General features: G+C 50.1%; 11 protein-coding genes across 11 annotated transcripts; 5 read left to right on the top strand and 6 right to left on the bottom strand.

Moving 5' to 3' along the window:
* Positions 1 to 2269: 2269 nt before the first annotated feature.
* Positions 2270 to 3265, top strand: AA0111_g7764 (hypothetical protein; the record flags this gene model as incomplete). Its single annotated transcript, XM_028654137.1, has 1 exon — positions 2270 to 3265. The coding sequence occupies one exon, from the start codon at positions 2270 to 2272 to the stop codon at positions 3263 to 3265; it is 996 nt and encodes a 331-aa protein (XP_028504703.1).
* A 507-nt stretch (positions 3266 to 3772) lies between these two features.
* AA0111_g7763 (hypothetical protein) lies at positions 3773 to 4827 on the top strand (the record flags this gene model as incomplete). The annotated part of the gene is made up of 3 exons (XM_028654136.1): positions 3773 to 4023; positions 4081 to 4745; positions 4796 to 4827. 3 exons carry the CDS (start codon positions 3773 to 3775, stop codon positions 4825 to 4827), a joined length of 948 nt encoding a protein of 315 aa, XP_028504699.1.
* Positions 4828 to 5101: 274 nt separating this feature from the next.
* On the bottom strand, positions 5102 to 5523 carry AA0111_g7762 (hypothetical protein; the record flags this gene model as incomplete). Its single annotated transcript, XM_028654135.1, has 2 exons — positions 5102 to 5217; positions 5271 to 5523. 2 exons carry the CDS (start codon positions 5521 to 5523, stop codon positions 5102 to 5104), a joined length of 369 nt encoding a protein of 122 aa, XP_028504698.1.
* A 1363-nt stretch (positions 5524 to 6886) lies between these two features.
* AA0111_g7761 (hypothetical protein) lies at positions 6887 to 9021 on the bottom strand (the record flags this gene model as incomplete). Its single annotated transcript, XM_028654134.1, has 4 exons — positions 6887 to 7280; positions 7329 to 8393; positions 8441 to 8656; positions 8705 to 9021. The coding sequence occupies 4 exons, from the start codon at positions 9019 to 9021 to the stop codon at positions 6887 to 6889; spliced, it is 1992 nt and encodes a 663-aa protein (XP_028504700.1).
* Positions 9022 to 10264: 1243 nt separating this feature from the next.
* Positions 10265 to 11124, bottom strand: AA0111_g7760 (hypothetical protein; the record flags this gene model as incomplete). Its single annotated transcript, XM_028654133.1, has 4 exons — positions 10265 to 10435; positions 10498 to 10510; positions 10586 to 10864; positions 11042 to 11124. The coding sequence occupies 4 exons, from the start codon at positions 11122 to 11124 to the stop codon at positions 10265 to 10267; spliced, it is 546 nt and encodes a 181-aa protein (XP_028504707.1).
* Positions 11125 to 12186: 1062 nt separating this feature from the next.
* Positions 12187 to 14268, bottom strand: AA0111_g7759 (Two-component system protein A; the record flags this gene model as incomplete). The annotated part of the gene is made up of 1 exon (XM_028654131.1): positions 12187 to 14268. One exon carries the CDS (start codon positions 14266 to 14268, stop codon positions 12187 to 12189), a length of 2082 nt encoding a protein of 693 aa, XP_028504603.1.
* Positions 14269 to 15953: 1685 nt separating this feature from the next.
* AA0111_g7758 (hypothetical protein) lies at positions 15954 to 17659 on the top strand (the record flags this gene model as incomplete). The annotated part of the gene is made up of 2 exons (XM_028654130.1): positions 15954 to 16340; positions 16391 to 17659. The coding sequence occupies 2 exons, from the start codon at positions 15954 to 15956 to the stop codon at positions 17657 to 17659; spliced, it is 1656 nt and encodes a 551-aa protein (XP_028504604.1).
* A 374-nt stretch (positions 17660 to 18033) lies between these two features.
* On the bottom strand, positions 18034 to 19057 carry AA0111_g7757 (hypothetical protein; the record flags this gene model as incomplete). The annotated part of the gene is made up of 2 exons (XM_028654129.1): positions 18034 to 18843; positions 18905 to 19057. The coding sequence occupies 2 exons, from the start codon at positions 19055 to 19057 to the stop codon at positions 18034 to 18036; spliced, it is 963 nt and encodes a 320-aa protein (XP_028504597.1).
* A 279-nt stretch (positions 19058 to 19336) lies between these two features.
* On the top strand, positions 19337 to 21099 carry AA0111_g7756 (hypothetical protein; the record flags this gene model as incomplete). The annotated part of the gene is made up of 3 exons (XM_028654128.1): positions 19337 to 19498; positions 19563 to 20163; positions 20228 to 21099. 3 exons carry the CDS (start codon positions 19337 to 19339, stop codon positions 21097 to 21099), a joined length of 1635 nt encoding a protein of 544 aa, XP_028504609.1.
* A 215-nt stretch (positions 21100 to 21314) lies between these two features.
* AA0111_g7755 (hypothetical protein) lies at positions 21315 to 22616 on the bottom strand (the record flags this gene model as incomplete). The annotated part of the gene is made up of 2 exons (XM_028654127.1): positions 21315 to 22411; positions 22484 to 22616. 2 exons carry the CDS (start codon positions 22614 to 22616, stop codon positions 21315 to 21317), a joined length of 1230 nt encoding a protein of 409 aa, XP_028504598.1.
* Positions 22617 to 23044: 428 nt separating this feature from the next.
* AA0111_g7754 (hypothetical protein) lies at positions 23045 to 24881 on the top strand (the record flags this gene model as incomplete). The annotated part of the gene is made up of 3 exons (XM_028654126.1): positions 23045 to 23871; positions 23918 to 24703; positions 24758 to 24881. The coding sequence occupies 3 exons, from the start codon at positions 23045 to 23047 to the stop codon at positions 24879 to 24881; spliced, it is 1737 nt and encodes a 578-aa protein (XP_028504599.1).
* Positions 24882 to 25669: the final 788 nt, after the last annotated feature.

The following is a 25669-nucleotide window of genomic DNA, read 5'->3' as shown; positions in this document are numbered from 1 at the left end:
CTCTTGTCGATACAGACGTCGTGGTGACATAATCTACTGGCGTGGACCATTTCTGTTGACAGATAACTGGGGGCGTCCCGTCTCGGTATACGAGTCCCATGCGCATTGATCCTTTGAACAGATTAAGGATTACTCCGAGCTATGCAGCTTTCCTCCTTGAGTACCAAACCCATTTGAGATATTCGAAACAAGGGATACGAATATCCAAATATTTGAATCCGATATGAGACCTAGACCTAAAGGCCATGCAATTGCAGCAAAGTCTTGTGCATACTTCTTGCGAGTTACTTCTTGCATAAGCATCCCAATGCTTTTCTCCATAAGGTAGTGTTCCAGCTCTTGGTATTGGTGCGCTCGAGCGACCAGATCTGGCCATGTATTTGCCATGACCAAAACCAAGAGCGATGTGCTGAAACTCAGCGCCGGGTTGTTCAGCAACGTTGTCTTGAGCTTCCACTGAAGACTGCAGACATTGGCTAGAATTTGGATGCGATCTGATAGAACACGATTATGACGTCCCTATATCTTCTTGTAAACGGTGTCCATAGTACCAGGAATGTTCTCAGACATCCAGTTGCCTTGAGCAGAAGTATGACTGGAGCAGTGGGTCGTTTTTGTCATGCTTCGTTGGCGAAGTAAGGCGATAATACACCATACAATGGTCTATAACGGCATCATGACCGAAAATCACGTGTGGTGCAAATTCAGCAAGCCTGCTCTTTAGTGATGGTTGTATAGGCAGCAAGTAAACGACATCGTCGGCGCATTGTTGTTCATGGAACGTCCTGACGAGAGTCAACAAAATCATTCTTCTTTGTAGATGAAATGGTGCATATATATCTCACCAGGATCTAGTGAACCACGGGCCTTGAGTCATATATTGCAGCAATTCGAAATCTTGCTCGTCGCTGGTCCATTCAAGATTTAAACATCTCACCGCCATCGCCCAGTTTTCAACAGCTCTAGAGAGCACAGCCACGGTTAGTCGACTGAATTGATAAATCCTGTTCATGTCTTGCAGATGTGTTTCTATGTCAGTCGGATCTTCTTGATTGATGCACTCTTGATCTAGCCAAATTCGCCGGATGTTTTGAGATCGAGCAAACTGTACGACACGATGGAAGACGACTGAAGGGTTCCTGAGGGGTCTAGGGGGCTTTTGTAGATCGGTACCGTCCTAAATGCGAAAAGCGGGTATCTGTATTCCGTCAAGAGGCTGTTCGTGCGCCCATACATAAGACACCGTAAGGTAATTGCTCAACGCACTCCTTTCGTAGTCATGAGTGGGCGTGAGGATGAAATCATACTCTGATCCGCCTCGCGGGTAGAATTCTAGTAGATGAAAACATAATGGGCTTGTGTCATTGCTTTCTATTAGTGCAATGCGCTCAACCTCTTCGACTGCGGCAAGAAGAGCTTCACTGCTTCCATGGACCTCTCGAAACGTGAGTGTCCTGTGGTCTTGCATGATCGCGGGGCAAGGTTAGAATGAAAGAAGTCTTCTGAGGCGAAAGGTTGGACAAGCTCCTTGATGTGGCTTGCTCAGCCTTCTTGGTCTGCGTAGGCGGGCAGTGTTGAGCGCTATAGTGATAGGACGCTACGTAGCCACCTGCACCAACATTCACCTTTCATCATTCTTTCATTGATGGAGAATTCTCACGGACCTGTTCTGAAACTGAGCATTAGATTTGACCGAAGGGTCGTGCAATCTTCCTTTGCATTCGTGTGATACCTACCCAGACACTACTCGGACAGACGCAAACCCCGCATTTGTCCGTCTCTAGCCGGATTCGGCTAGCGTTATCAGCATTGACCATTTGTCACCGTTGGTCTTACGTGAGACTTCCCCTCGCTCTCGCGAGCGCCCGACGACGAGGCTGCTTACTTGCAGCAGCTGTTATCGCAATCTCCATCTTATCGTCGCTCGGCTTCGGTGCTTGACGCCTTTTTAGTTGACAATCATGGGGATGACCAAGCTCGCCCTGCTCGCTTCTGCCACTCCACGCGAGGCTATGATCCTCCAAACTCTATGCTACGAGGGCGAAAATGCCTGCATGGTAGTGTGCAACCCAGTATATATACAATAGTAGCATCATCGTTCTTGCACCACATCATCATCATCATCATCACTCACATACAGCAAACACATTCTGATCATACAACTCACATACATTTTAATATCTCTCAGTCAGACTTCAACCTATAATTATTATCCTCTACACCATCTCAACTACACATCATTGCTCAAACCTTCCAAATGGCGACCACAATGCGCGGATGGCAATTCAACTCCGGATCCGGACCAATGGAGAAGAACCTTTCAATCCCGTCTTCTGGCATCCCAATTCCATCCATCAAGAAAGACGAAGTTCTTGTGGAGAGCCATGCGACAGCCCTCAATCCAATCGACTACAAGATTCTTGAACTTCCTATCGTAGCGCGCTTGGTCTTCTCCGGTATCACTCCAGGCCTAGACGTCTATGGTCGTGTTGCAAAAGTCGGTAGCAGTGTCACAAGCTTCAAGGAAGGCGATATAGTATACGGAGGCCTTGCTCCAGGAGGCAAACATGGCGCACTGGCAGAGTACCTTCCTGTACCACAGAATCTGTTAGCAAAAGTACCGCAGGGTCTGAAAGGCGACGACATCGTATCCATTGCGAGTGTGGCCATGACAGTATACGCCGCGCTGGAACCCTATGCTAAACCCGGCAATAAAGTCTTCATAAACGGCGGTTCCGGAGGTACTGGTACGAATGCGATACAACTCGCGAAGATACTCGGTTACCATGTCACTGTCTCTTGTTCCACGAAGAATATCGATTTAGTCAAGAGCTTGGGAGCAGATGAGGTGATAGATTACACGACAGGCCCGGTCGTCCAACAACTAAAAGACAACGGGACGATTTTCGACCTGGTTGTTGATAACGTGGGAGCACCAGCAGACTTATATCGGGTGTCGAGCGCGTTCTTACGACCAGAGGGCAAGTTCATCCAAGTAGGTATTGGTATGAACTTCAGCGCCGCAGTGCAATTTATCAGCAACAAATTGTCTAGTTTCCTCAGCTGGGGGAAGAGGGAGTACATTTTCGTCGCCGGTAATGCGAGCACTGCAACGTTTGAGCAGCTTGCGGCATATATGGAGCAAGGCAAGCTCCGTGCGATTATCGACTCGACTTGGGAGTTCTCCGAACTACCGAAAGCTTATGAGAAGCTGAAGACCGGGAGGGCGAAGGGGAAAGTTGTTGTGCATGTCAAAGACTATTGAGACAGTTGGAGGCGTATGCACATAGATCTCATTTGAGCGGTTTGGTACTTTCTCGGTTTTCAGTAGCTCAGCTGTGTTTTATAGATTTAATGAATAATATCAAGATCTTCTGTTTAGCCAACTTATCATTGCATGCAGAGTGATTGCATACCTCATTGATCGGGGGGGACCTAGTTTCGAGTCTGCAAAGCAACACATACTAATGTTGAGTCCATGAATATTATCGGTCATTCTCAAGACTGGAAGCACATTGCACAAGCCCTTGAGCGTTGCGCAAGACCGATGGTCGGCTCCCATCTTATACGGCTGCCTTACGCTAATCTGCGCTCACGCCTGATTTAAAGACGGGTTCGACAAACACTGTCCAATGCAAGCAAAGAGTAATGAGATTGCTGGGTGGAAGCAATAAGGAGATGCTCCAGACCGGCAAGATGCGGCATGACGTTCGGCTTGGCGAAACAAAAAGTTCGGAAGCTTTCCGAAATTCACGATCGTCAACTTTTCAACATGCGCGTCTTAACCAGAAGCATACAACCTCTCTCGGCAGCTTTTACTCTTCCAAAACATAGCAATCTCATTCGGATTTCGAATGCGACTCTAGCGCCGACATGGACGCGGTCATTTCACGCATCGGCGAATTTGAGAGTCGTCGACCTTGCGTACCGGCTTCATGATGACTCTGGCAAGGCCGATGGAGATCCGATTGTAATTGTACATGGCTTGTTCGGAAGCAAGAGGAACAACCAGGGTGTTGGAAAGTAGGACTCTCCTTTGGGACCTTTTTTTCTGGATTGTGACTAACACCACGCTTCCAGTGCACTTGCGCGCGTCCTCAAGCGGCCCGTATATGCCATCGATACACGAAACCACGGCGAATCCCCGCACGATAAGGTCCACAACTACACCGCACTCGCCGAAGACGTAGAGACCTTCCTCGAGAAGCACGAGCTGAAGAATGCGACGCTCATAGGACACTCGATGGGAGCAAAGGCAGTCATGACCATGGCTCTCAGGAACCCAGACTGCTGCGCCAACATCATACCCGTGGACAATGCACCAGTCGATGCGGCTTTATCGAGCGACTTCCCAAAGTACGCAGAAGGCATGCAGCACGTCGAGAAGTCACAGCCTAAGAGTCAAAAAGAGGCCGATAAGCTTATGGAGCCCTACGCAATGGACCTTCCAGTTCGCCAGTTCCTTTTGACTAACCTCATGAGAGGCGAACCGGGCGCACCACTCAAGTTCCGCATACCTGTGAGCATTCTCACCAAGGCGCTCGACAATATGGCAGACTTCCCCTTCACCAACCCGGACGAGACGTCGTTCAGCAAGAGAGCGCTCTTCATTCGAGGCACCAAGAGCCACTATGTTAGCGACGAGACGCTTCCGATCATCGGTCGTTTCTTCCCAAGGTTTGAGTTGGTCGACATAGATTGCGGACACTGGGTCATTAGTGAGAAGCCCGAGGAGTTCATCAAAGGTATGCAGGCATATACTTATCCTATCACGAACTCTGCTGACACCTCACAGCGGTTGTGGAGTTCTTGCAGGAGAAGGAATAGATACCCAAGCAGGATACAACAAAGGAAATATCATTTGCCATTGATCAAAAGGCTAGCATGGCGAATCATGTTCTTCTATGTTGAGCCGTACAACACACAGTACAAGAGAATAAGGGCGCGTGGTTTCAGAAACAAATTTCGATTATTAATGAGCGACAGGCACACCTACACCTAATTCATATAGCACCACACATCCCTCTGCCAACCTCTCTCGCCCTGCACCGCGCACCCTTTCACGATTCCCTTACGATCCACAGCCCACTTGGTATCACGTCTATAGGAAGCTATACGAAGTCACCTTCCCAGCGAAGCACATGGTCTCTCCAGGAAGAACGTCAATGTAATTTCCAGGTCCAAAGCCATTGCAGACTGGGTTGACGAAGAAGCGAGCTGTTCCCCACATTAGCTTGCTGCCCAATCTCCATGAGAACGCTGTTACATACCTGTTCTAGTAAATCCGTTTGATTGTACCCTGAAGCTGCCATACGGTGCTGTGTACTCATTGCTGAGACACTTGTCACCCTGGAAGAAGACAGTGTCCTCCAGCCATGGCTCTTCGCAGCCGGATCCCGCGTAGAAACGGATTATGCCGATGCCGGGTGACTGGCGCTCTACAATGGTGGAGGGGTTGGGGAGAGCATTTGCGCCCGTGGCCGCAAGGGCGGCGATAAGACCGAGGATGTTTGTGAGCTGCATCGTGAATACTGGTCGAGAATGAGATGTTCAAGAGATCGATGCGGTACTGGAGTGGTGAAAAGGGCTGATGAGGAGACATGTGAGATGTCGAGTCTGCTCTTTATACATTTTTGGTGCTTGTTCAAAGTCGAACATAGTTTCTGGGCACTACGTTAGTGGTCCAGTATCTGGTAAGACCTAGGTCAACTCCAGCTCTTCGTCAGTCGGCCCACTCCGCCACCAACTGTTAGCGTTGAGGTCATACACTTCCAAGCCGCTTCTTAAAGTCTTGTAAGGTCCATTGACAACCCACAAGTCTCGAGTCTATGCCTCGCTAACTGAAGGGTGGGTCTGGTCATGCAGGTATCCCACAACGTAGAACGAGATGCGATCTGGCATCAACATGCAGTGTCTCGTACGCGACAATGGTATTGGGTGGATCACTCGTATTCCAAGACCAATGCTTTCTGCCAAAGAAACCTTGGTTCTTGCACTCATGTTGGTGGATGATGGAAGGAAGGGTCATTCGCACATATGACGGAAGACTGACTCGCGGTTACCTTGGCCTACGGCACTCGCACTTCTACCCCAGTCTCCATGTGCTGGTTCTCAATCGCCCGAACTGGTTATTAAAACTTCAGCCTGGAAATGATAACTCCATGCAGCATTTATCTGGCTTCATTTGGTACATGAGTTACATACACATTACCACCACAACCACTCTTGATTCTACGCAGCATTTGCGTGCATCTGTCATACCCTTGGCTGTGTATAAGCTGACATGGACAAAGCTGAGCTCATTGGTATACAGACCTACCTGTGCACGTGGCTGCTCACCAGAATTACAGCCAGTGAACCAACTCAGTTCTTGTCGCCACATCTACACCAACAATGGTCATCGTCCCAACAGATCCCACGATGAAAGGATTACTGAACCATCGCCAACAGTAGAGAGACTTTCGCTACCGGAACGTGGCAACGGCAATGTGGGTGAACATCGAGCTGAAAACGCGGGCCGCAGTCGCTTAAGCAAGATGCATGCATGTCTACGGCCCATCGCGCTGACACCGCGTGGGATGTATAGTTTCCGCGACCTTCCGCTCCTAGTCTAGATCAAGCCGTGATTTGTCGGAGTCAAGGTTAGTGAGCATACAAGTTGCAGGAGGCTTATTGAGCTCGCTTTCTGGACCTTGCGATTGGAAAGCGGCGTCGGCCCGATATTCGATCAAAAGATAACCATCAGAGAATGTCGACACATAGATGCAGATTGTGTGTACAATGGCAAGTATACCCTATGATTGGGCTAGTGTGTTTGCATGCGAAGAGGTGTGCGTGGTGAACACGACTATGATACATCCGAGTGGAGATCGAAACTTCTCGTTCTTCATACGATCCCAACACCCTCGACTCTGCCCGCATCACTCGATGACCTTGTATATTGATAATATGTCGCTCTTTCATTGCTTCTCCCTTCTCCCGAGCCTTCACCTAATGGCCTCATTTCTGTAGGTTCATCTGGTCCCGAAACAGCACTGAAGCTTGGTGTTCTAGAGTTTACAGCAGGGCTCCCTTGGAACTTTGGATCATGCATAGCTTGCACGTAATCCTGCACTTTCTTTCCTGGCATGGCACCGTCGCGAACGTATGATGTTAAGCCAAGAATGACGCAGACAAGGGCGAATGCATTAGCGAGAGCATAAGGGACGAATAAGCCATAGGCCTTATAGTTGTAGCGGTTTACGTCAGTGGTAAGCTTAACGGTCGTGTTGGCCATATCCCTAGACGAATCAGTATCTGCACTGCTTGGAGAATGGCGTTCTACTTACGTTAGTAGGCGGTTGTGCATCATGCTGACTGTCAGATTGGAGCTCAACTCTTCTATCAGGATATCTAGCGTCCGATTTCTCGCCATGGCTTTGTCCTTCAGTCGCTGGTCACTCAAATCGAATGCTGTCGACATGTTTTGATCTTTATACAATTCTTTCTCTTCGTCAAACTCGAAGTATGCATCAAAGTCCACGGAACCCAGCAAACTGGTGTGTTGAATGGGCGAATCGATGATACCAAACTGAGCTGTTGCTTGCTGCTCATCTTTAATACTCGTATCATCCATCCATGCAAGCTTCCCGACAAGTTGATCGCACACAGTCCACATGAATGCTGTGTATGCGTGTTGGGTCATGTTTGAGATCTCGTTCGGCTTCTCATCCGGGAAAGGAATGGTTTCGCCGACTTCGTATTCGACTGATACATTCTGCACGCCATGATACTGCGAGATCTCCAGATTGTAGGATGCGTTGTGCGGCCGACAAATTTGGTAATGACGTGTCTTGACTCGCTCGCCCTGGCCGTTAATTTCAGGTCGCAGAAATGTCATCCAGAGTTCGTTCATGGGTGTTGAAGGTATTTGTCGACGAGGGTGCGACACTGCTGTAAGACTTCCAGTGCTGTTGTAGGTGGGAACGAAGCTGAAATATGCACTAGCCGTTTCGTTTAGTGTACCACTTGTGGCATTCATCTCTTCCTTCAGAAGACCGTCTATGGCATGTCTTTCTGTATCGTTGGCATCCCCACACCTGATCACAGGAGCGTAGAAGTCGATGGAATAGGCTGAATTGTTGAAAGGCAGATCTAGTGGTAGTATCTCGCCCAGAGAAGATGTGGCAGTAGCTAACAGGTTCATGACGGTCCTTGGTCCAGTGAAGATTCGATTCACATCGTTTTCGTATTGTTTTGTTCCGCGTACAGAAGGCGGCGAATAAGTGAACAAATGCGCTGCACTTACATTTGCGATGGACGGGTGCGGCATAGCTGCGTTGATGTGTTCAACTTGGGTGCTTTCGAATATGTACAAAGTCGCAGGCGTGAAGAACGGCGGTATCAACAGACCCCTGGATACACGTTAAAGGAAGCTCAGCAGGTAGAGCGAGCCACTTACCATGCGAGGAAAGCGATTGTTGACCCTACCTTTAGCCTCTTCCACATTTCGACGTTGAGAAAAGACAATACCGATGTTTCAGCTCCAAAAGCCGAATTTAGGACTTCGAAAGTCATGTCCTTCTTCATGAGAGTCCTCCAAAGCCACTGAGTGCACGCAGTCCATACGCTTGCCCCTAGGCATATCTGAGCGAGGAAGGCAAAGCCAGTGCCAAATCTGATGCCATCAGCTCACTGCAGGATATTTGTGATAATACTATACTACCTTATTTTCTCCTCTTGTTGATCGGCTTTGCCAACTACCTGGTCTTTGAGTTTCGGGTAAAAGATGCAATGCGCCATGCTCATTGCTAAGCCAACAAGGAAGAACAGAACCATGAGAAGTGGAGTTTTCCATGTATGAATGCGACGCGCTTCCCAATTAGGAAATCTCCGTGAACCATGATGTTCTGCTACTGGTCCGGTTGCTGGCGATGGCAGCGGGTTTGGGATTAGACGTGCGTTGGATCGCGTGGAAAGACTATCATCGTGGACCTGTTGCCTCTCCATCAAACTGGCTTCAACTTGTCTAGGGCTCTCCATGATAGTGTTGTATCAAACTGTTCCTCCGACCCAGGCAGACACACTCAACTGATCGTTGTCAAGGATCACGTAAAATCTTGATCCTAGTCTGCTACCTCTAGTCATAGGGAGAGTGTCGCACGGAATCAAAATAAAGCAAAAGCAGAGTGTATGATATGGTCGAGTGGCGGCTGTCTCTGTGCCAAATATTAAACATTGTTGGAGAGTCTCCCCACCATGGGAACACCGGTGAGGGCTGCTGTGTGCAAACAAAGTAGTAGCGAGGCTGAGTCGATGGAGTAAGACGATGACACCCTCGTGGGTAGATGTCTGCCTGTATGTGCCTAGTCTCTGGACTTAGCAATAAAGTTAGCTGCAGGACCACGGACCTGGCGTTCGTGAAAGATCGGACGTCATACCAGATCGGGACACGATCATTGCAATGGTGCTAAGAGGCTGTGATTCTAATGACGATGCTTATCTGGGTCGGCTTCCACGGTAAAGTGCAGTAAATGTGAGAACTTCATGCCGACTTTATCTAGCTGGCAAATATAGAATCAAAGTCCATCGGCACAGTCTTGAGCTGTATCGCGCCATATTCGTGGGGAGTTCGTGCCTGTCAGCCATCGAAGCCTGACGGCGAGGGGTACCTGCAGCAAGGGTTAGCGATGACGCTCAGCCACCTCAGGTGAGGGAAGAGAGCAGCTCCTACACCAATTCGGGGCACAAAATATATTGCGACGGGGCGAAGTACCGAAGACTACTAGGATGGTCTCGTGTCACAGTAAGCGTCCAATTATCAAGCTTCTCGATGCAACGTGAGACTTCTTAGTGGTGTTGATTGGACGGAGAGAATATAAGACATGAAATGACCCGTTTTCAATGCGATAGATGATTGCTGTTGGTAAGTAATGTCCATACGCTCGGCTCTACTGTGTAGTGTTCTCTGGCGCGACAAAGGGCCGAAGTGGTTCCTTTGGGGCCGGTAAAGGCACGGTTCGTGTTCTACAGTCCGTGCGTAGGTAGCCCCTTACAGTTCGCTCTTCCGCTCGCTTTCAAAACACATTGTTCACGTTTACCAGACGTTTTTCTTAAGACAGATGTTGAATTGTCTATTCTAGAGCTCTCTACTGTTTAAAAGAGTGTCTTAGCTTCTCATAGCCCTTGCCACGACAATGAGAATGCCAACGTGTATTCTATAGTTCTGACCTCATCACGACCGCTGGGATTGAACCGAGCGCTCGAGAGACTTTCAAATCAGTCTTTATTCAGGCTTTGGAGCCTTCCCGATGTCAGGGTAAGTGGCAGCTTGACCGTCAACAAGCTCTAAATACCACCATGCTCCAGCTACCCCGTTCCCGCCATTCCATATTTCACACTTGGTGTTATCCGCAGTCTGGTAAGAGCTTGTGAGAAGCTTCATATCTTTGTTACCCTAGAGAGAGATTAGAAATACATGTCATGCATTACTTTTAGTAGTAGCATATTCAAGCTTACCGCTGACAGAATCCTAAAATGCTTGTTAATATACTAAGACAAAGGCGCTTTGGAGTATGCGTAGGAGCGAAAAAAAGGTTATACTGACCAATAGGTGCCTGTATCATTCCTGGTTGGTACGACATTCCAGTGAGTACGTTGCAATGCGGGCGAGTCGCGAGTCACAGTCGTTGGTCCAGCCTTGCAATAGTCTACAACAAAGTTAGGACTAGTACTAGCGACTGCTTCTACTTTGTAAGAATCTGGTTTACCGGGAGCTGTTAGGTGGAGTCCTGTTTCGACGTTGATGGTCATGAACTCATCCTTCCCAGACGTTCCAGAGCCCACGTGAACAAATTGCCAGTGACTGAACTTATCATTGGCAGAGCTGTTGGGGTGTCACGTTAGCCGTGGCAACTATAGAAGAAGAGAGCTAAAGTTGCATGACCTTGGAAGAGCTACTAGAAGTGAAAGAATGCGACGTTCGTCTTTTGATAAAGAGATGCGTAAGCTGTCCGGTACGTTGTATATGCACAACCACCTGCATGGCACTCGTACTCAGTACTGGATGTAGACAATGGGCACCGTCTGGGCAACATGCAAAAAGGCGCAGATCTCCGTGCAGGTGTGAGTCCACAAATCTTTCATCGTATCTGCACATATAGTCTCCACTGTACTGTGAGCAAACTTAGGCAGGTTAAAGGTGTGTGGAATGCGGGGCGGGGTTACCCGCGCTCCCGATGTATTATATCCCTGCATGAATGCCCCACTCGTATACAATAGTCCGATCTCTAATACGCTTTTAACTTGTTAGTATGAACTGGTTGTAGCCACAGTAATAGCGATAGACACAGAATTAGTACGATCAAAAAGCTGGCAACGGCTTGGCCTGCAGCGTGCTTTCCACTTTTACAAGTCGCTACGAGCCGATGATTGAGGGCTTATAGCAATCGACAGCTATAGCTACGTATGTTCTTTAGTGTAATACAAAACGTTGCGTAAGAGAAAGAACAATAGGTACAGGCGGTGAGAGAATACAGGTAAGCCCGGTGCGGACTGTAACCCCAGGAAAGAGGGGTGCAGGCTCTATAAACGTTGAACCTGACAACGCCAGACACATGCACTGAATATCTGCTTGCATCGACAATATGACTCTCTCAGACGATCTGTAGCGTCTTGAAAAGAATCCGGCGACGAAGAGAAACATTCCGCGAAGCTATTGGTGTGTACGATCGGAGAGCTTCTCAGCGGGGCTGCCGGTTGGCGTAGGCACGTTGCTGCACACGTAAAAGCAGTCTCGCATGAGACGCCTCTCATCTTGGAATCCGACTGGCAGCAGGGAAAGTTTTAAGCTACGCTTAGATTGAGACCCATGTATAGTTACAACAGACGGATATGCAATCTTGGATGTTGGAGTATCATCTCTGCTGTTTTGCGGATCGAGCAGGCAGTGCCAACTTCGCTGTGCAGCCCGCGCATTGATCGGTGAGTGGAATGAGTCTCGACATGCAGGCCATAGTCGGTTTACTGGTAATGGATGCTGCCGGCAGCCCCCATCGTGCGAATCATCGCAGTGCGCCGGTCGTGTCCCACAACGCTGCTTATATGCACAACGTCGAGCCGTAGCTTACTAACACCCGTGAGTTACGAGTGGTTTTCCTTCTTCCTCTTCTTCTTATTCCAAATACTGCTTCAGCCGGCGGCGTGCTGTTACAAACATCCGAGCAATAGTTTTACCAAGAGATTCCTATCGACTGGTTTGGCAATGTATCCCGTCATGCCTTTAGCAATGTAAGACTCGGCCTGTCCCTTGAGCGCATTTGCTGTCATAGCTATGATTGGCACCTGTAGCCCTTTCGCTCGAATGTCTTTAGTGGCGCTGAGACCATCTTGGATAGGCATGTTGACGTCCATCAAAATCAGGTCGTATCCTGGTTCTTCTATAGCTTTAGTGACTGCTTCTTTACCATCCGGTGCCGTATCTACATTCTCAAACCCCAGACCTGCGAGCATCCGTGTCATGACCTTCCGATTGATAACATTGTCTTCCGCAAGTAAAAGACGTTTGTCGGCAGCCACCGTCCTCAGTGTTTCCATGGGGTCGACCACTGCGGGTGATGGGATCTTTAATCCGGCCATACCTTCTTGGAGAACTTCGAGAGCCTTTAGCTGTTTACATTTCTTAAGCTTGGCAGTGAACCAGAATACACTGCCAGGACCTTCGGGATTAGGATGAAAGCCAACGTTCCCGCCCATGAGTTCTGCCAAAGATTTGCAGATACTCAGACCTAGTCCTGTGCCTTTGTATCTCTTAGTGGCGGAGTTGTCAATTTGCGTGAACGGGGTGAATAAAGATTGTGAACCGCTTGCTGGTACACCAATACCAGAGTCTATCACTTCCGTCAGGATAGTGGCATAGTCCTCATCTTCTTTTTGCAAGCGAGCTACAATGCGTACGTAGCCCTTCTCGGTAAATTTGGTTGCATTCGACAAAAGGTTCTGGATTATTTGTCGATAACGCAAAGAGTCTCCTTCGGCGGAGCTTGGTAGGTTGTCGTCCAATTCGATCTCCAATTCGACTTCGGGGCTGTGACAGGTCTGATGTGCTCGAAACACGGATTGAATAACATCTCTCACGCTTATAATGTCGTTGCTGATGGAGAAGCTACCCGAAGCGAGCTTGCTGAAGTCCAAAAAGTCGTCGATCAATTGTAAAAGCACGTCACCCGACTCTTGGATGATCCGTGTGAGCTCTAGCTGATTATTGTCCAGTTTTGTATCGAGAAGCAACGTCAATGCAGACAGCATACCGTGCATGGGTGTGCGGATCTCATGACTCATGTTGGCCAAGAATTCAGATTTGAGCTTCGATGCTTCTTCATAGGCGGCAATAAGACTGTTCTCTGCTTTTCTTCTCTCCGTCAGGTCCCTTGTGACCTTGGAGAACCCGAGCAGAACGTTGTCCTTGTATACTGGGGTGATGACCACGTTTGCCCAAAACTTTGAGCCATCCTTGCGAAACCGCCAGCCTTCATCTTCACATCGTCCGTCACGGAGGGCATCTCGTAGTTCTCTTGATGGTTTATCGTTGTCGCGGTCTTCCTGGCAATAGAATGTTGAGAAGTGTCTGCCAATGATTTCGGAAGGTGTATATCCCTTGAAGCCCTGGGCTCCTGCATTCCATGTTGCCACATGGCCAGTCGGGTCTAGCATGAAAATGGCGTAGTCCTTGATAGTGGCTACCAACAACTGAAATGTCTCATTGTGATAGGAGCGTTCTCTGAGCTCAAGCTGCCGCTTGTGCTCCTCCGTGATGTCGAGAAACTCCATTTGAATGCAACGTAGTGTTCCTTGACGCAAAATTGGGACCGCTCGTAAGCTCCAGGCACTACCCGTGTTTGTCACAACCGTTGTCTGCTGGAGCTTGTCAGTTCGACATGCGGTCCTCACAAGTTCACGAGCTGGAGTGAATGCTGGAATGGTAGAGTTGAGGTCCAAAATATCGTCCGCATGTCTGCCTACAAGCTTGACGCGATCGTTTGTTTCTGAAACGGTCACATAACTTAGATATGTTAGTAAGTCATCAAACTTTCCGACATCGCTAATCTTAGGCTGTACTAACGAATCTGAGACATGGCGCACGAAGAGCGATGCATCTAGAATGACAGTCGGCGTTGGTGTGAACCTGATCAAGTCGTATGCAAGGCTGCCGGCAGTGTAGTCGTCGTGCGTTCTCAGGGACGGGAGATCGTCAAGCGCGGCAGGTGACAGCGGCGTTGGCAGCACTCTCATGGACGCGGCCATCACTCCGAGCCAGGTGAGCTAGACTGCACTAGGTTAACAGTGGAGACGTATGGTGTGTTCAAGAGAAATCGTACGAGTTTTGCATGGCGAGGAATTGAACGGCCGGGGTCAGACCAGGCTTTTGTGGCTCACGACTCTCTTACTATGCAATTCGTGTGACCTCCGCGGTAGCGGCAGACGAATCTAGAATCAGCGACAGCGTGACGTCACATTCAGCTCTCGCCCGATAGCTACCCATGCGTTTCCCACCTCGTAAAAACACTGGCAATGCGCAGGAAAGCCCGATTTGTTGTGATGCATGCTTTTGCCACATCTACACAATTCAATTGGCTGCATCAAAGCCATGCGCCCACTCGAACACCTGTTACTTGGTAAGCCCCACTCTTCTGAACGCTACGGCGCTGTTTCCCCTGCATTGGGCTGTGATCCAGAACTTCCATCGACAACAACATTCACTCATCCGAAAAACCATCACCAGCGACAGCATACAATAGTACGAAAGAAGCGATCATTCTAAGATGCATGCGGGGCTTACTTTGTTGGTACTCGAGCAGTACCTACATCCCTCAGACCAGCATGCTTCTTGCAATGCACCAATGTCGAAGACTATTAGAGATAATAGTGACCAACATATGGGTACTGTAGCCTGGCTGGTAAGGCAAACAAAATTTGGAGCATACTTTCCAGAATGTCGCCGAACGATTAGTAGTTTTCGGCGAACGCGAAAGAGCTAGACCACTTCAGATGCCCCCCGGAAACCGCACCCGAAGCACACTGTCAAAACTCCCGGTAGAGGACCTTCAGATCTCGCACAAATACCAGAAACGACGTAGGTTTTCTATAATCAGACGGGAGGTGTACCGGATATCGAGGATGTAAGCTTCCATGTTCATTTGACACATTGAAGCGAAACTTGAATGCGATGAACCATAAACGCCGCGATCTATCCTTCCTTACACATGTTATTTTTTGTGTTCTTCGGGAGCTTTTCCAATAGTTCCTTGAGCTAATTCTAGCGGGAGCTTATCACTATAATATAGATGTAAAGCTTATTGTTAAATCGTCAAACATGGTATAAGAGAGGTCGTATCTACTGCTCTCTTTGCACCCACAATCACCAACGCTTTCAACACGATATGCTGTCGCAATACAAAGCTTTTAACTCCACCTTAAGAGACCTGAAAAGGTAACTGGACGCCTGCAAATATGTGAGGTAATTACGTTGCGAAGATGAAGCTGCGAAGTAGTCTTTGTACCTAGGTACTTTCTTCGTCCTATCTTGTTTGGGATACTAAAGTTTTGTATCAGAGATTCATTTGACAAAATACGCCGGTACACAATACATGGAAGAGTCGTCCTCTCATCCTGTCATGGCTGACCAGCTGGAAACCACTACTTCCTGTGCGGTTTTGTTCGGTGACCGCTGCAGCTGTAATAGCGGAGTTGATCACAAGTGGTATACTTGTGCTGAGCGGCTATATCGCGGACTTACCGCCCATAGTCCGCCCAACTGACCCTTACCGATAGTATATGCTTATATATATATACATACATATTTCTTTTCGCGACTACGTTCACCCCCACTCACCTACTTTCACCTTCACACTGCAAATCTGAGAATAGCCAAGACACTTATTGCATAAAGTCTCACTCCAACCCTTTGCTATATCTCCATGGACAAGCGCAACCATTCACAGTCCCCGGCACAAGCACGTAAACGCTATGCTTCGGCAACACCAATCTCTAGTTTCACAAGTTCGCAAGACACTATTGCAAGTGACTCTAAAAGTGATACGGAAGAAAAGGCTTCAACTCTAGGCCCCTCTGAACAACCATCAAGAATGAAGTCTTCGTCTTTCGATTCTGGTTTTAATTCCTCGCAGCTCGCCAACGATACCGACAGTTCCCTCTCACCCGACCACTCTCATCAACGACGTTCAGAGCTTCTTGAGGAGGTTTCGATTCACATCCTACCAGCAGTGGCCACCTTTGCGGGCATGGTCACAAAGGGGTCTTTGACTCCATCTATTGATCATGAGACGTCTAATAATTGCACAATGGTGCATACACCCATTGTTCAACTTCATCAACTTGGCTGACATACCTGTAGATTTTTCCGTATGCCGCAAATGGTTTCCAACATCCTCCGTTTACAGCATTAGGTAATTATGCAACAAAAGATCTCTTTCCCATTTTTGAGACCGGCGATGTCTTCATCGAGACAAAACTGGTCACTCCACCGAAACAATGGCGACTGCATAGTGAGGTACTTGCGCGATTCTCATCATGGTTCGCCAGAGCTTTATCAGGCATGTCTGCTACCGTTGTAGGGGCAACACGGGCAGCATACACTATTGAAGAGGTTGATGGCAAAATCTTGTTAACACAAAAGGAAGCCACTGGAGAGTGGTCAATTATCCGAAACAACAAATCTGATGTACCCAGCGATATTGCGATCAAAATTGAGAACGAAGACTCAGATTCCAGGGCCGCTCCAAGGATCACTCCAGATCGAACGACCATTATTGATATATACAATCAGGTCTTCAGCGCGTTCTATAACGTTGCGATAAACATCCCAACCACCAACATTGCGGCCTCAATCAATCACTCAGAGCAACTCACCAAGATTGCCGATGATTTGGGCTGTCTAGAGAAACTCCCGAACTTAACTTCCCAGATGAATGCAACGCTCTTCCAGCACCGTCATACACTCTTCCGTGCAATCAAAAATGATCCCGCACGATGGCTTCTTCTGTCTCTCTCACTGAAGAACGAATCTATCTACAAAGAGTCCCTGATCCACATGTGTGGTGCCCATCCCTGCTGGCCCTGGCCTACACCGCGCTCCAGCCTACCCGAGGGGATCCGTCACTTGATAACTACAAAAAGCTCCAAACTCAATCAACGATGCGCCGAAGTTGAGCGCGAGCTCCTTCTCTTAACAATCCACGTCGGTCGCGGCACCAACAATCACGCCGTCTCCCCCTTGACAAACTCGGAATTCGATACCTGGTTCATAGTCTCGATGTTCCGCTCCATCCTTGGCCAGGAACTCATCAGCCTAGACAAAAATCGTAAGAAACCTCTATTACGCGGTAACATGTTTCGGAAGATTAAGAAGGGAGAAGGGTACATGCTATACGAAGATATGAGACGCATGATGGAACAGGTTATGCCGTCTGCGGTGCAGAGTTTGACTGAGGATCTGGCGATCTTGAAGAGAGAAGCGAGTATCTATGTGGAGGACTTGGCGCGGAATGAGTGTTTGCTTGATGTCGAGGCGCAGAAGGTGGGGTGGCTGACTTGTGTCAAAATCGAGAAGGAGGATATACCTTGGGGGACTGGGGGTGAGTGTCATTGCCGCTGGGTAAGCTGAATGGAGTTGAAACCTGGATGTTACCTCTGCGTATAAGAGTGCCACCTGGGGCGGTTAGAGAACGTTGGGAGTTGTGAGTATGGTGAGGTGGGAAAGAACTTGCTGTCCTCTCAGTTATACGCTCATGCTGAAAAGGTGCCTTGAAGGTATGCAACTGCGATACGACACGAATATTCTAACAGGTGATACGACGAATATCTTTAGGGAACACTGAGACTCAGCAGAGGCAAGCTGCTTCGTGCGGATTCTCGGGACTTGTATCCTTACTCATAGTTCACCTCATATGCCTTGATGTAAGAGGATAAAAACTGCTTTTCGACATATTTAAATAGGGGTATCATTCTTAGGCCAATAGAAAATTTCCAATCAACTCATCATCTGCGTGACGTCCCTCCAAACCCGGTGCTCTCATGCCTGGGGCTGGAGAAACTATCACCAGATGAACTTCTTGAGCTTCCTTCACCACCATTGTTCCAGCGACTGCCGCTACCGCTTCCAGCGCCCCAGCCACCAGTCTGGTTGTTCCTGTTCCCTCTGTTGCCGAACTGACCAGCAGCCCATCCGGCGGCAGCACCGCCTGCAGCACCAGACCAGAAGCCAGGCCTCCAGCCCTGTGTCGCGCCGTAGCCTGCTTTGGGGTTGCTAGGATTGTTCGGGTTGTTCGGGTAATACGGTGGAGGTGGGTCGTCGTTATCATCGTTGTAACCTCCTCCCCATCCACCACCGCCGCCTCCCCAGCCAGGTCTATTGCCGCCTGCTACACCGCCATCGGGGCCTTGCGCACGGTTTCTCAACGCAGAGTATATCATCCATAGTACAACACCACCGAATAGCATCCAGAACAGTCCACCAGCAATCTTCTCGCCCATGGTCTTGGGCCCATCACGTCGGTCTTCGTCGTCGTCACCATGCCATCCTCCTCTTCCCTTTCCATATCTCTCCTGCCCCTTCTCCGTGAGTATAAGGCGATACTCGACACCACAGCTGCCTTTCAGAATATAGGGGTCTTCGGGGTAATCGTAGCCTTCGCAGATGACATCGGTAGAACCGAGTTTGAACTCTTCGGGAAGCGAGGCGGTGCATGTCCATTGTATCGAGTTTTCGTCGTAGTCGGAACCGCTGTTCTTGCAGCGCATCACATCGGGTTCATAGAGGCCGCGTGCCGAACCGCCAATGCATTTCAGCTAGAACGTGTTAGTAGGCTGCATTGAGGGGCACAGTAAGATGCGCGGGATGAAGTCGTACCTGCGGTATTGGATCAACGCGTCGCGCAGAAGTCTTTTGGTCTTTGCGCAGCGTGAGACTCTGTATATTTGCGAGCTTGACTTTGTCAGAGCGAAGGGCTTCAGCGCCACTCGCTGCTAGAAGCGCTGGGTAGAGAAAGTTGAGGAGATGCATGTTGCGCACGATGAGTCAGAAGATCGTCAACAGGGACAACCAAGGCACTTGAAGTAGTCCCCAAGTGGCGAAAGCATGTGAAAGGACACGGTGGAGATGTCTTTGTGCCTTGAGGCTGAGTTCCAGAAGCTGGCGGCGCCAGTGAATGCCAATGACGCAGCGCCGAGGCACCAACAGGGTGATCCTGCCCTAGCACCGAACACAGACTAGCGCGGCTCGTTGACATGGCATCGCGAGCATCACGCGTAGAGGAACACGGAAGCCATCCTTCCAACAACCATGAAACAGCGAATAACTTATGTTGTCAAGAAACCAGAGGAGTTTACTCCCGACCAACTTGATGTTGGCGAAGACAAGTCTGGCCAGTACTTTGCTCTGGACAATGTTTACGCAGCGAAAGAACACCGTATCACACTCGGTCTAGATGAGTTGCCTAAAGAGGTGTGTATTTTGGCATCAATACTTCAATCTAGAAGTTCGCTTCAGTCTAGCTCACGTCTCATAGATTAGTAAAGTCTTTCAGCAATGGCACGAAATACATCTACGTTGGACATCCCCAAGACCTTACGCATCGACTCCGCCATTCACATCACGTGTCTCACCTGGTCTACACATCTTCTTCACGCCTCTATCAGATACACCGGAAGACGCACTATGCTCAGGGCTTCATCTTCTCGTCACTCCGGACTTGAAATGCTCATCAACATCTTCAAGTTCCACCAAGATGCCTATCCTCTCGGAGCGTTTCTCAATGTCAACTACCTCGCAGTACTACGATTACATAGATGAGATTGACAGGATGAAAGGTCCATTTCAACGTACCTTTTGCGGAGAGAATGCAAGTCGTGAGTGCTATGACATGGTGAATAGCTTCGCTACATCAAGCTATGTCGACATAGACTACGACACCATCTCGAGAGGCGTGGTCCTCACAGCTGGATGGGCGCAGGCAAGAGACGATGAAAAAGGCTGGACTCAGAAGATCAGGCAGCCGAGTAAAGATGCGACGGTCGAGATTGGCGTGTTGAGTCTAGAGGGGAACGCAGACCCCGAAGACATCCAATTTGGAGGTTTCTTGACAGTGCTAGGACAAGACGAGAAACCGAGTACGCCTTTCCATCTTGCTACGTTATCCCCACAGCATAAAAACGAAACACTGACAAAAAACAGAACCCACACGGTTCCAAACCCCAACCCGTCACTACCCCCTTCTCCAAGCCTCGGAGAATCCAACAGCACAACCCAAACTCCACCCCCTAACATACAGTACCTCTTTGAATCAACCAACAGGCCTCCATCCAACACTAACCCTCACCTTCCCTGCGCAACATCTCGCACCCCCTGACCGCTCCTGTAAACTCCACACGCACCTAACCCTCCCTTCCTACCTCTTCATCGACAAATACCAATTCTCCGACAACCTCTTCCTCAAGAGCAAGAACCTCAAGCGCCTCCGCAGCCTATCCGGCGCTACAGACCTCGAAGCCCCAGACTGGGCTGTGCCAGCTTGGGGTTCCGCTGCGCTCTTCGAACTTGGCGTACCCAAACCAGAAAAGATTGACTATCCCAAAGTGGATCTTGGTGCTGGTGGCGAGAACGCATGGGAAGGCTTACCAACGTACCGCGAGATACCAGAGGGGGACTGGAATGTCAGTATACCGTTGCATCTACGGTACATGCCCGCTGAGGCGTCGTCGCGTGCTAGACTGCCGGTTCCGTGGCCGGTAGTGTTCTGGGCTTGTCGGGCTGAGAGCGGCGCGCAGCATACGTCTAATCCTTTTGACCGCAAGCATTTGGGGTACGAGGGTCTGTTTGGGCCGAAGACTAGGTTCATGCATGTGCAGCCTGAGGTAAGGAATCAGACGGCCGAGGGTGATGGGTTAGTGGAGTGGATCGATGTGCCAGTGCTTGATACGAGCAAGGCTGGGTGGGTCGAAGTGGGCACTGTGGGGGTGGTCTTGTTTGCCTTTGCGGGGTTGTGTTGGGTGTTGTTTGGGAAGAGTGGCAAGGGGGCTGTGAAAGAGGAGAAGAAGAAGCAGTAGGTAGACTCAATCATCACGACGTATTGGGAAAGCTTCAAGGTATTCAGATCTCTATCGATCTTTCGCTATCATTCAGCGGGTTCAATTGGGTATCTCTCATGTGTTGCGCCCCCACATGCTTCTACACTTTTCTTCATATGTATCTCCTGGCACTGTTGTACAGCCGTGCAATGCAGTATTCTGCTAACCTTGTCCTGCTTCCCTGCCGCTAGAGCCTAAACTATCGTAATCGGCGCGCTCACAGGCATGCTCGACATGATCGGCAGCGGTGTGCCAGGGAAGATGGGATGAAGCGCATATACTGGTCCTGCACTATCCTCGCTATCAAACAGCATAAGGTTCTGGATGGGCTGTTCCCGTTGTCCAAGTACGTTGATGACGTCTTGTGCCAGCTGGCCACCCAAGAAAGCTGTAACGGGTGCTAGTTCACTGCCCAAGTTTTGCAGGAAGCTACGAAGGACTTCGGCTTTGAGGGAGTCGGTGGGGAGGAGGAGCTCCTTGTGTTTGATATTGGCAAGGGTCGTGAAGATTTGTAGATCAGTTGGCGTATGCGAAGGGTAGACGCCGTGGCCGTTGCGCTGGTACTCCCATAACGCGCGTACGCAAGTGAGTAGCGGGTGAACCTTCTTCAGTCTCCTGGCATTGTTCGCGATCTCTGCTGGGAGCGGACTGTCCTTGACCAGCATCAAAGGACTGTAGAGCTCCTGCTTGCTGACTAGCTCAACCACCTTTCCGTTCTCCTTCTTGATCTGGACGCCCTTGACGCTCCTTGTTGTGCTCTCAGCGCCAACTTGGGTGTCGCGGTTGCTCTTCTCGCGCTCAATGACAAAGTTATGCTCAACCAGGTCGGCAAAGATGTAACCGTACATGCCGTGTGATGCGCCTGCGTAGAAGGGTTTGCGTGCTATACGCGCGCCAGCGTTGACAGCGGAGGTGGAGAGAAAGTCCATGTCGGTGCATATGATGATGTCGTATGCGGCATAGAAGTTGGGATCTTGCTCGTTGCGAATATCCGTGGTGAGAGCCTTGACGGTGACGCGCGGGTTGAGCTTCTGCACTTGAGGCAATGCTGCTTCTGCGCGGTTCTTGCCTACGTCGGCATCGCTAATAAAGAATTGCGCGCCCAGATCATCTTCGGTCACGACTTCGTGGTCGGCGAGCGTGATGGAGCCTATGCCAGCGAGGACAAGGTTCTTCGCGATTTCGTTGGCAAGGGCCTTGATAGAGACGAGCAAGATGTTGGCGGTGCGGATCTTCTGTTGCGCTTGGACGCCCCAGAGGCGGATCTGGCGATCGTAGAGGGCGATTTCATCTAGGCGCCATGTTTAGTACTGCTGCTTGTCGTTGTTGTTGTTGCTGTGGTTCTCAATAGGGTCGCTCTTACCTGCGGAGATGTTGTCGGCTTCAGCAATGGCGGCTACTGTCTGCCCAGCTGCATCCTCGGTTGGCAATGCGCCTGGCAGTGCGCCATTGGTCGCGGGCGGAGGTATCGCGGAGGTTTCGGTGAGATCGGTCATGGTGTTGTAAGACGCGCAGTGGTGTGCTTTGGAGGTGAAAAGTCGCGTAGCGGAAGTGACTCGACGACTGCGCAATCAGTGCAGGTGGTAGAGCAGACCAATCCGGAGTGAGGCGCCGTCTTGCAGCAGAGGCCGAGTAAAGACGGGCTAGCGGTGACGGCATTACCTCGTAGCTTGCCCGTACCTTTGAGGCTCTGCTGTGGCCCGTGCGTACTGCTAGCTCCCCCCCGCGTCAACTGCATGTGCCAACTACACGGGACCGACAGGCTGCCTTTGCTTGTTCGTCCCCTCAGCCTCGACAAGTGCCGTCCACGCTATCCTCTGCCCTGTCTACATAGCGTAAATTACCAGCCCCGACTCTGCTCACCACCCAAACACTGCGCCGTCTCTCGTCTCCTCAATGGGAGCGAGCATCGTCGACGTCACCGATGCCCAGACCGCCCTCGTCTCCGTCCCCACCGCCTGCGGCATTCCCATTCACCACCGGCGGTTTTGACTTCCCTCATGCATCGACCTCTCCGCCCAATGTCTCCCGTACGGCGTCTACAAGCGCAGCGAGGAATGCGCTGCGCTCCCTAACTGAACCGACGCCAGCCGTTTACGATGCGACGTCGTCCCCCAGAGACACTGCCAGGCGCGTGCGCACTCGCACCTCTAACAGAAGAGGCCCACTCCACCGCCTGTTTGGTCCTCCACGTGACAACGATGCCGCAGATAATCTCTCTAGGCGGCCTCCCACTGCAAACCCCAACCGACCTCGCGCTACCCCAAGCGAACGTTACCTCCGCCGCTCTCAAGCCCGCACAAGAGAACAGCGCTTAGCCGACATGGACGCTACTAATGATGTCCTGGATTCGTTGAGCGGCCTGCCCATCAACGATCCCTTTGCCACATTGAACACGCACACGCGGCCCCGTAGCCCCGTAGTACACATCAACAGCGAGCGCAGACATAAGCGGAGGAAGCTGGAACATGACGCCAGTGCGGCTAATGAGTACATGTGTTTTAAATACGGCCACAAGGGCCAGGTCGTGCCTGGGCGTCTGCGAATGGAAATCGTGAGCTGCGACGGCGGTGAGCATCGTAGGGACAGTCCACCTGGCCTGTACAAGGTTCAGAACGTGTTGAGGAACGACAAAAGTGTATACTGCAGCGAAAGTTCGCAGTGCAACCTTCTCCTGAAGCATATCGGGGAGGCCCCCTTTGCTCTAGAGAAGGTTGTCATTCGAGCACCGGACCGTGGATTTACGGCTCCGTATGTGTCTCCATTTCATGTTTGATCTTTGCTAACTTACCACCAGTGTGCAGGAAGGTCTCGTTTTCGTATCCATGTCTGCAGACGAACTCTTATCTGGTACCTCGGCCTACAACCTCCGCTACGATAGCTCACCGCCCACGTCTCCTGCTCCCAGCTCTCCGATCGAGGCCAACGAACAGATATCGTTGAGAGAAGCTCTCGAAGATCCTTCGGTGTGGCAGTACTCGCGTCAGGGCACTCAAGAAGACATGGAGGAGCGCATTGAGAATCTCCGTCTTCGCAGTGAAAGGCTGAACGCTGAATCTGAGAATTGGATATCGTCTTTGCGCTCTGACTCAGAACGACGGCGCATCATGCGCCAGATGGTAGAGCATGAAGACGAGGCAGACGGTGACAACTGTGATCACGTACCAGACAACACATACAGCGGTCCCGCTGGCTTTTCCGCACCCACTCCACCACCATTCACTGTTACTACCGCTGCCAGCGAGGATGAAGATTCAGGCTCGAATGAAGAGCAACCTAGCGCTGCTACCATGGCCGACCGCATCCGAAGAAATAACCGCTGGGAGGCCGACAGCGACGATGAGGATGAGATTATTCCGCGCCTCGGCCCACTGCGCCGCGCACCCGCTCTTGACTACAGCACGTACAGCGAATGGCGAGAGCGAAGAGAGCGCTATATCGAGCCCATCCGAGCCGCTCGTGTAGCTACACCTAGCCGTATCGAACCTTCCGAGCCCAACGCCGAGCCACTCATCCCTCCGCATGCCCGGTTTTTCATCGAAAAGAACAAGAACAAGATCACAATCAAGTTCCACCCTGCAATGTAAGTCTAAGCAGATGGTGCTAAAGGTCCCTCGGTTATTAACGCGCCTGGCAGTTCTGGTAGGAATGTCTTGCTCAAGCTCTGGAGCCCAAAACATGATGGCAATATCGATATTGAGAGCGTCCAGTTCTACGGATACTCTGGCCCTCGTTACTTTCCGGCTGTGCAACCTCGATGAGGAGTTGTCATTCTAGACCTCTGTTTCATGCTTGTTTGCTTAGGGTTTATGATGACATGGGTTACGAAGATCATACCTTCATCCTCGATAAATGTATCAGAGGAGCATGATCATCTAGATCATGGTCTTTTGGTAGTGTATGTAGTTGTTGATCAGCAATGATACCCGGAATACGACGCATGAACGTATGGCGTCAATATTGAGTGTCGGTTCGGAATGACAGTTGGGTAGCGAATACATTCCATCCATCACCCCTACTATTTCTGCAGCAAACTAAATGTGCTCGGGGGACTTCCACGCGTCGAGCTACGTTATTAGCGCAGTGATTTGTTACTGCCTGAAGACTGCGAAGGCAGTGATGTGCGGGGGTAAATGTAGCGCTGATTATGATATTCCCGAAAGAGTACATGCGCGAGATCCCCAACGGCGGAAAACCCGGATTCCCCCACTCAACTTCGGGTCACCTCCAACACCAGTCATTGCGGCCGTCGCATCTTAGCCACAGTAGCCACGAGATATAGTTGAGGGCCTGATGTTGCCATCTCCGGCCCCTTCGGTGTTGAGTGGTGATCTCCGAGGTTAAAGTCCGAGATGACCGTTCAGCGTGTCTTTCTCGCTCCCAATGTGGACTCTGCTTATCTCCAATTCCTGCATCAGACAACATGAAAAAACCGAGAATTCAGAGAAGACAACGAGCTGTTCTTTCGTGTAACGATTGCCGAAGAAGGAAGTTGAGATGCGACAGGAAACTACCTTGTGACAGATGCATCAAGGGTGGTATCGCAGAA

The sequence above is a fragment of the Alternaria arborescens genome, assembly GCF_004154835.1.
Source record: "Alternaria arborescens strain FERA 675 chromosome Unknown contig_18, whole genome shotgun sequence".
NCBI classification, from domain to species: Eukaryota; Fungi; Ascomycota; class Dothideomycetes; order Pleosporales; family Pleosporaceae; genus Alternaria; species Alternaria arborescens.
The sequence above is the reverse complement of the archived record's forward strand: the minus strand, read 5'-3'. Positions and strand labels throughout refer to the sequence as shown.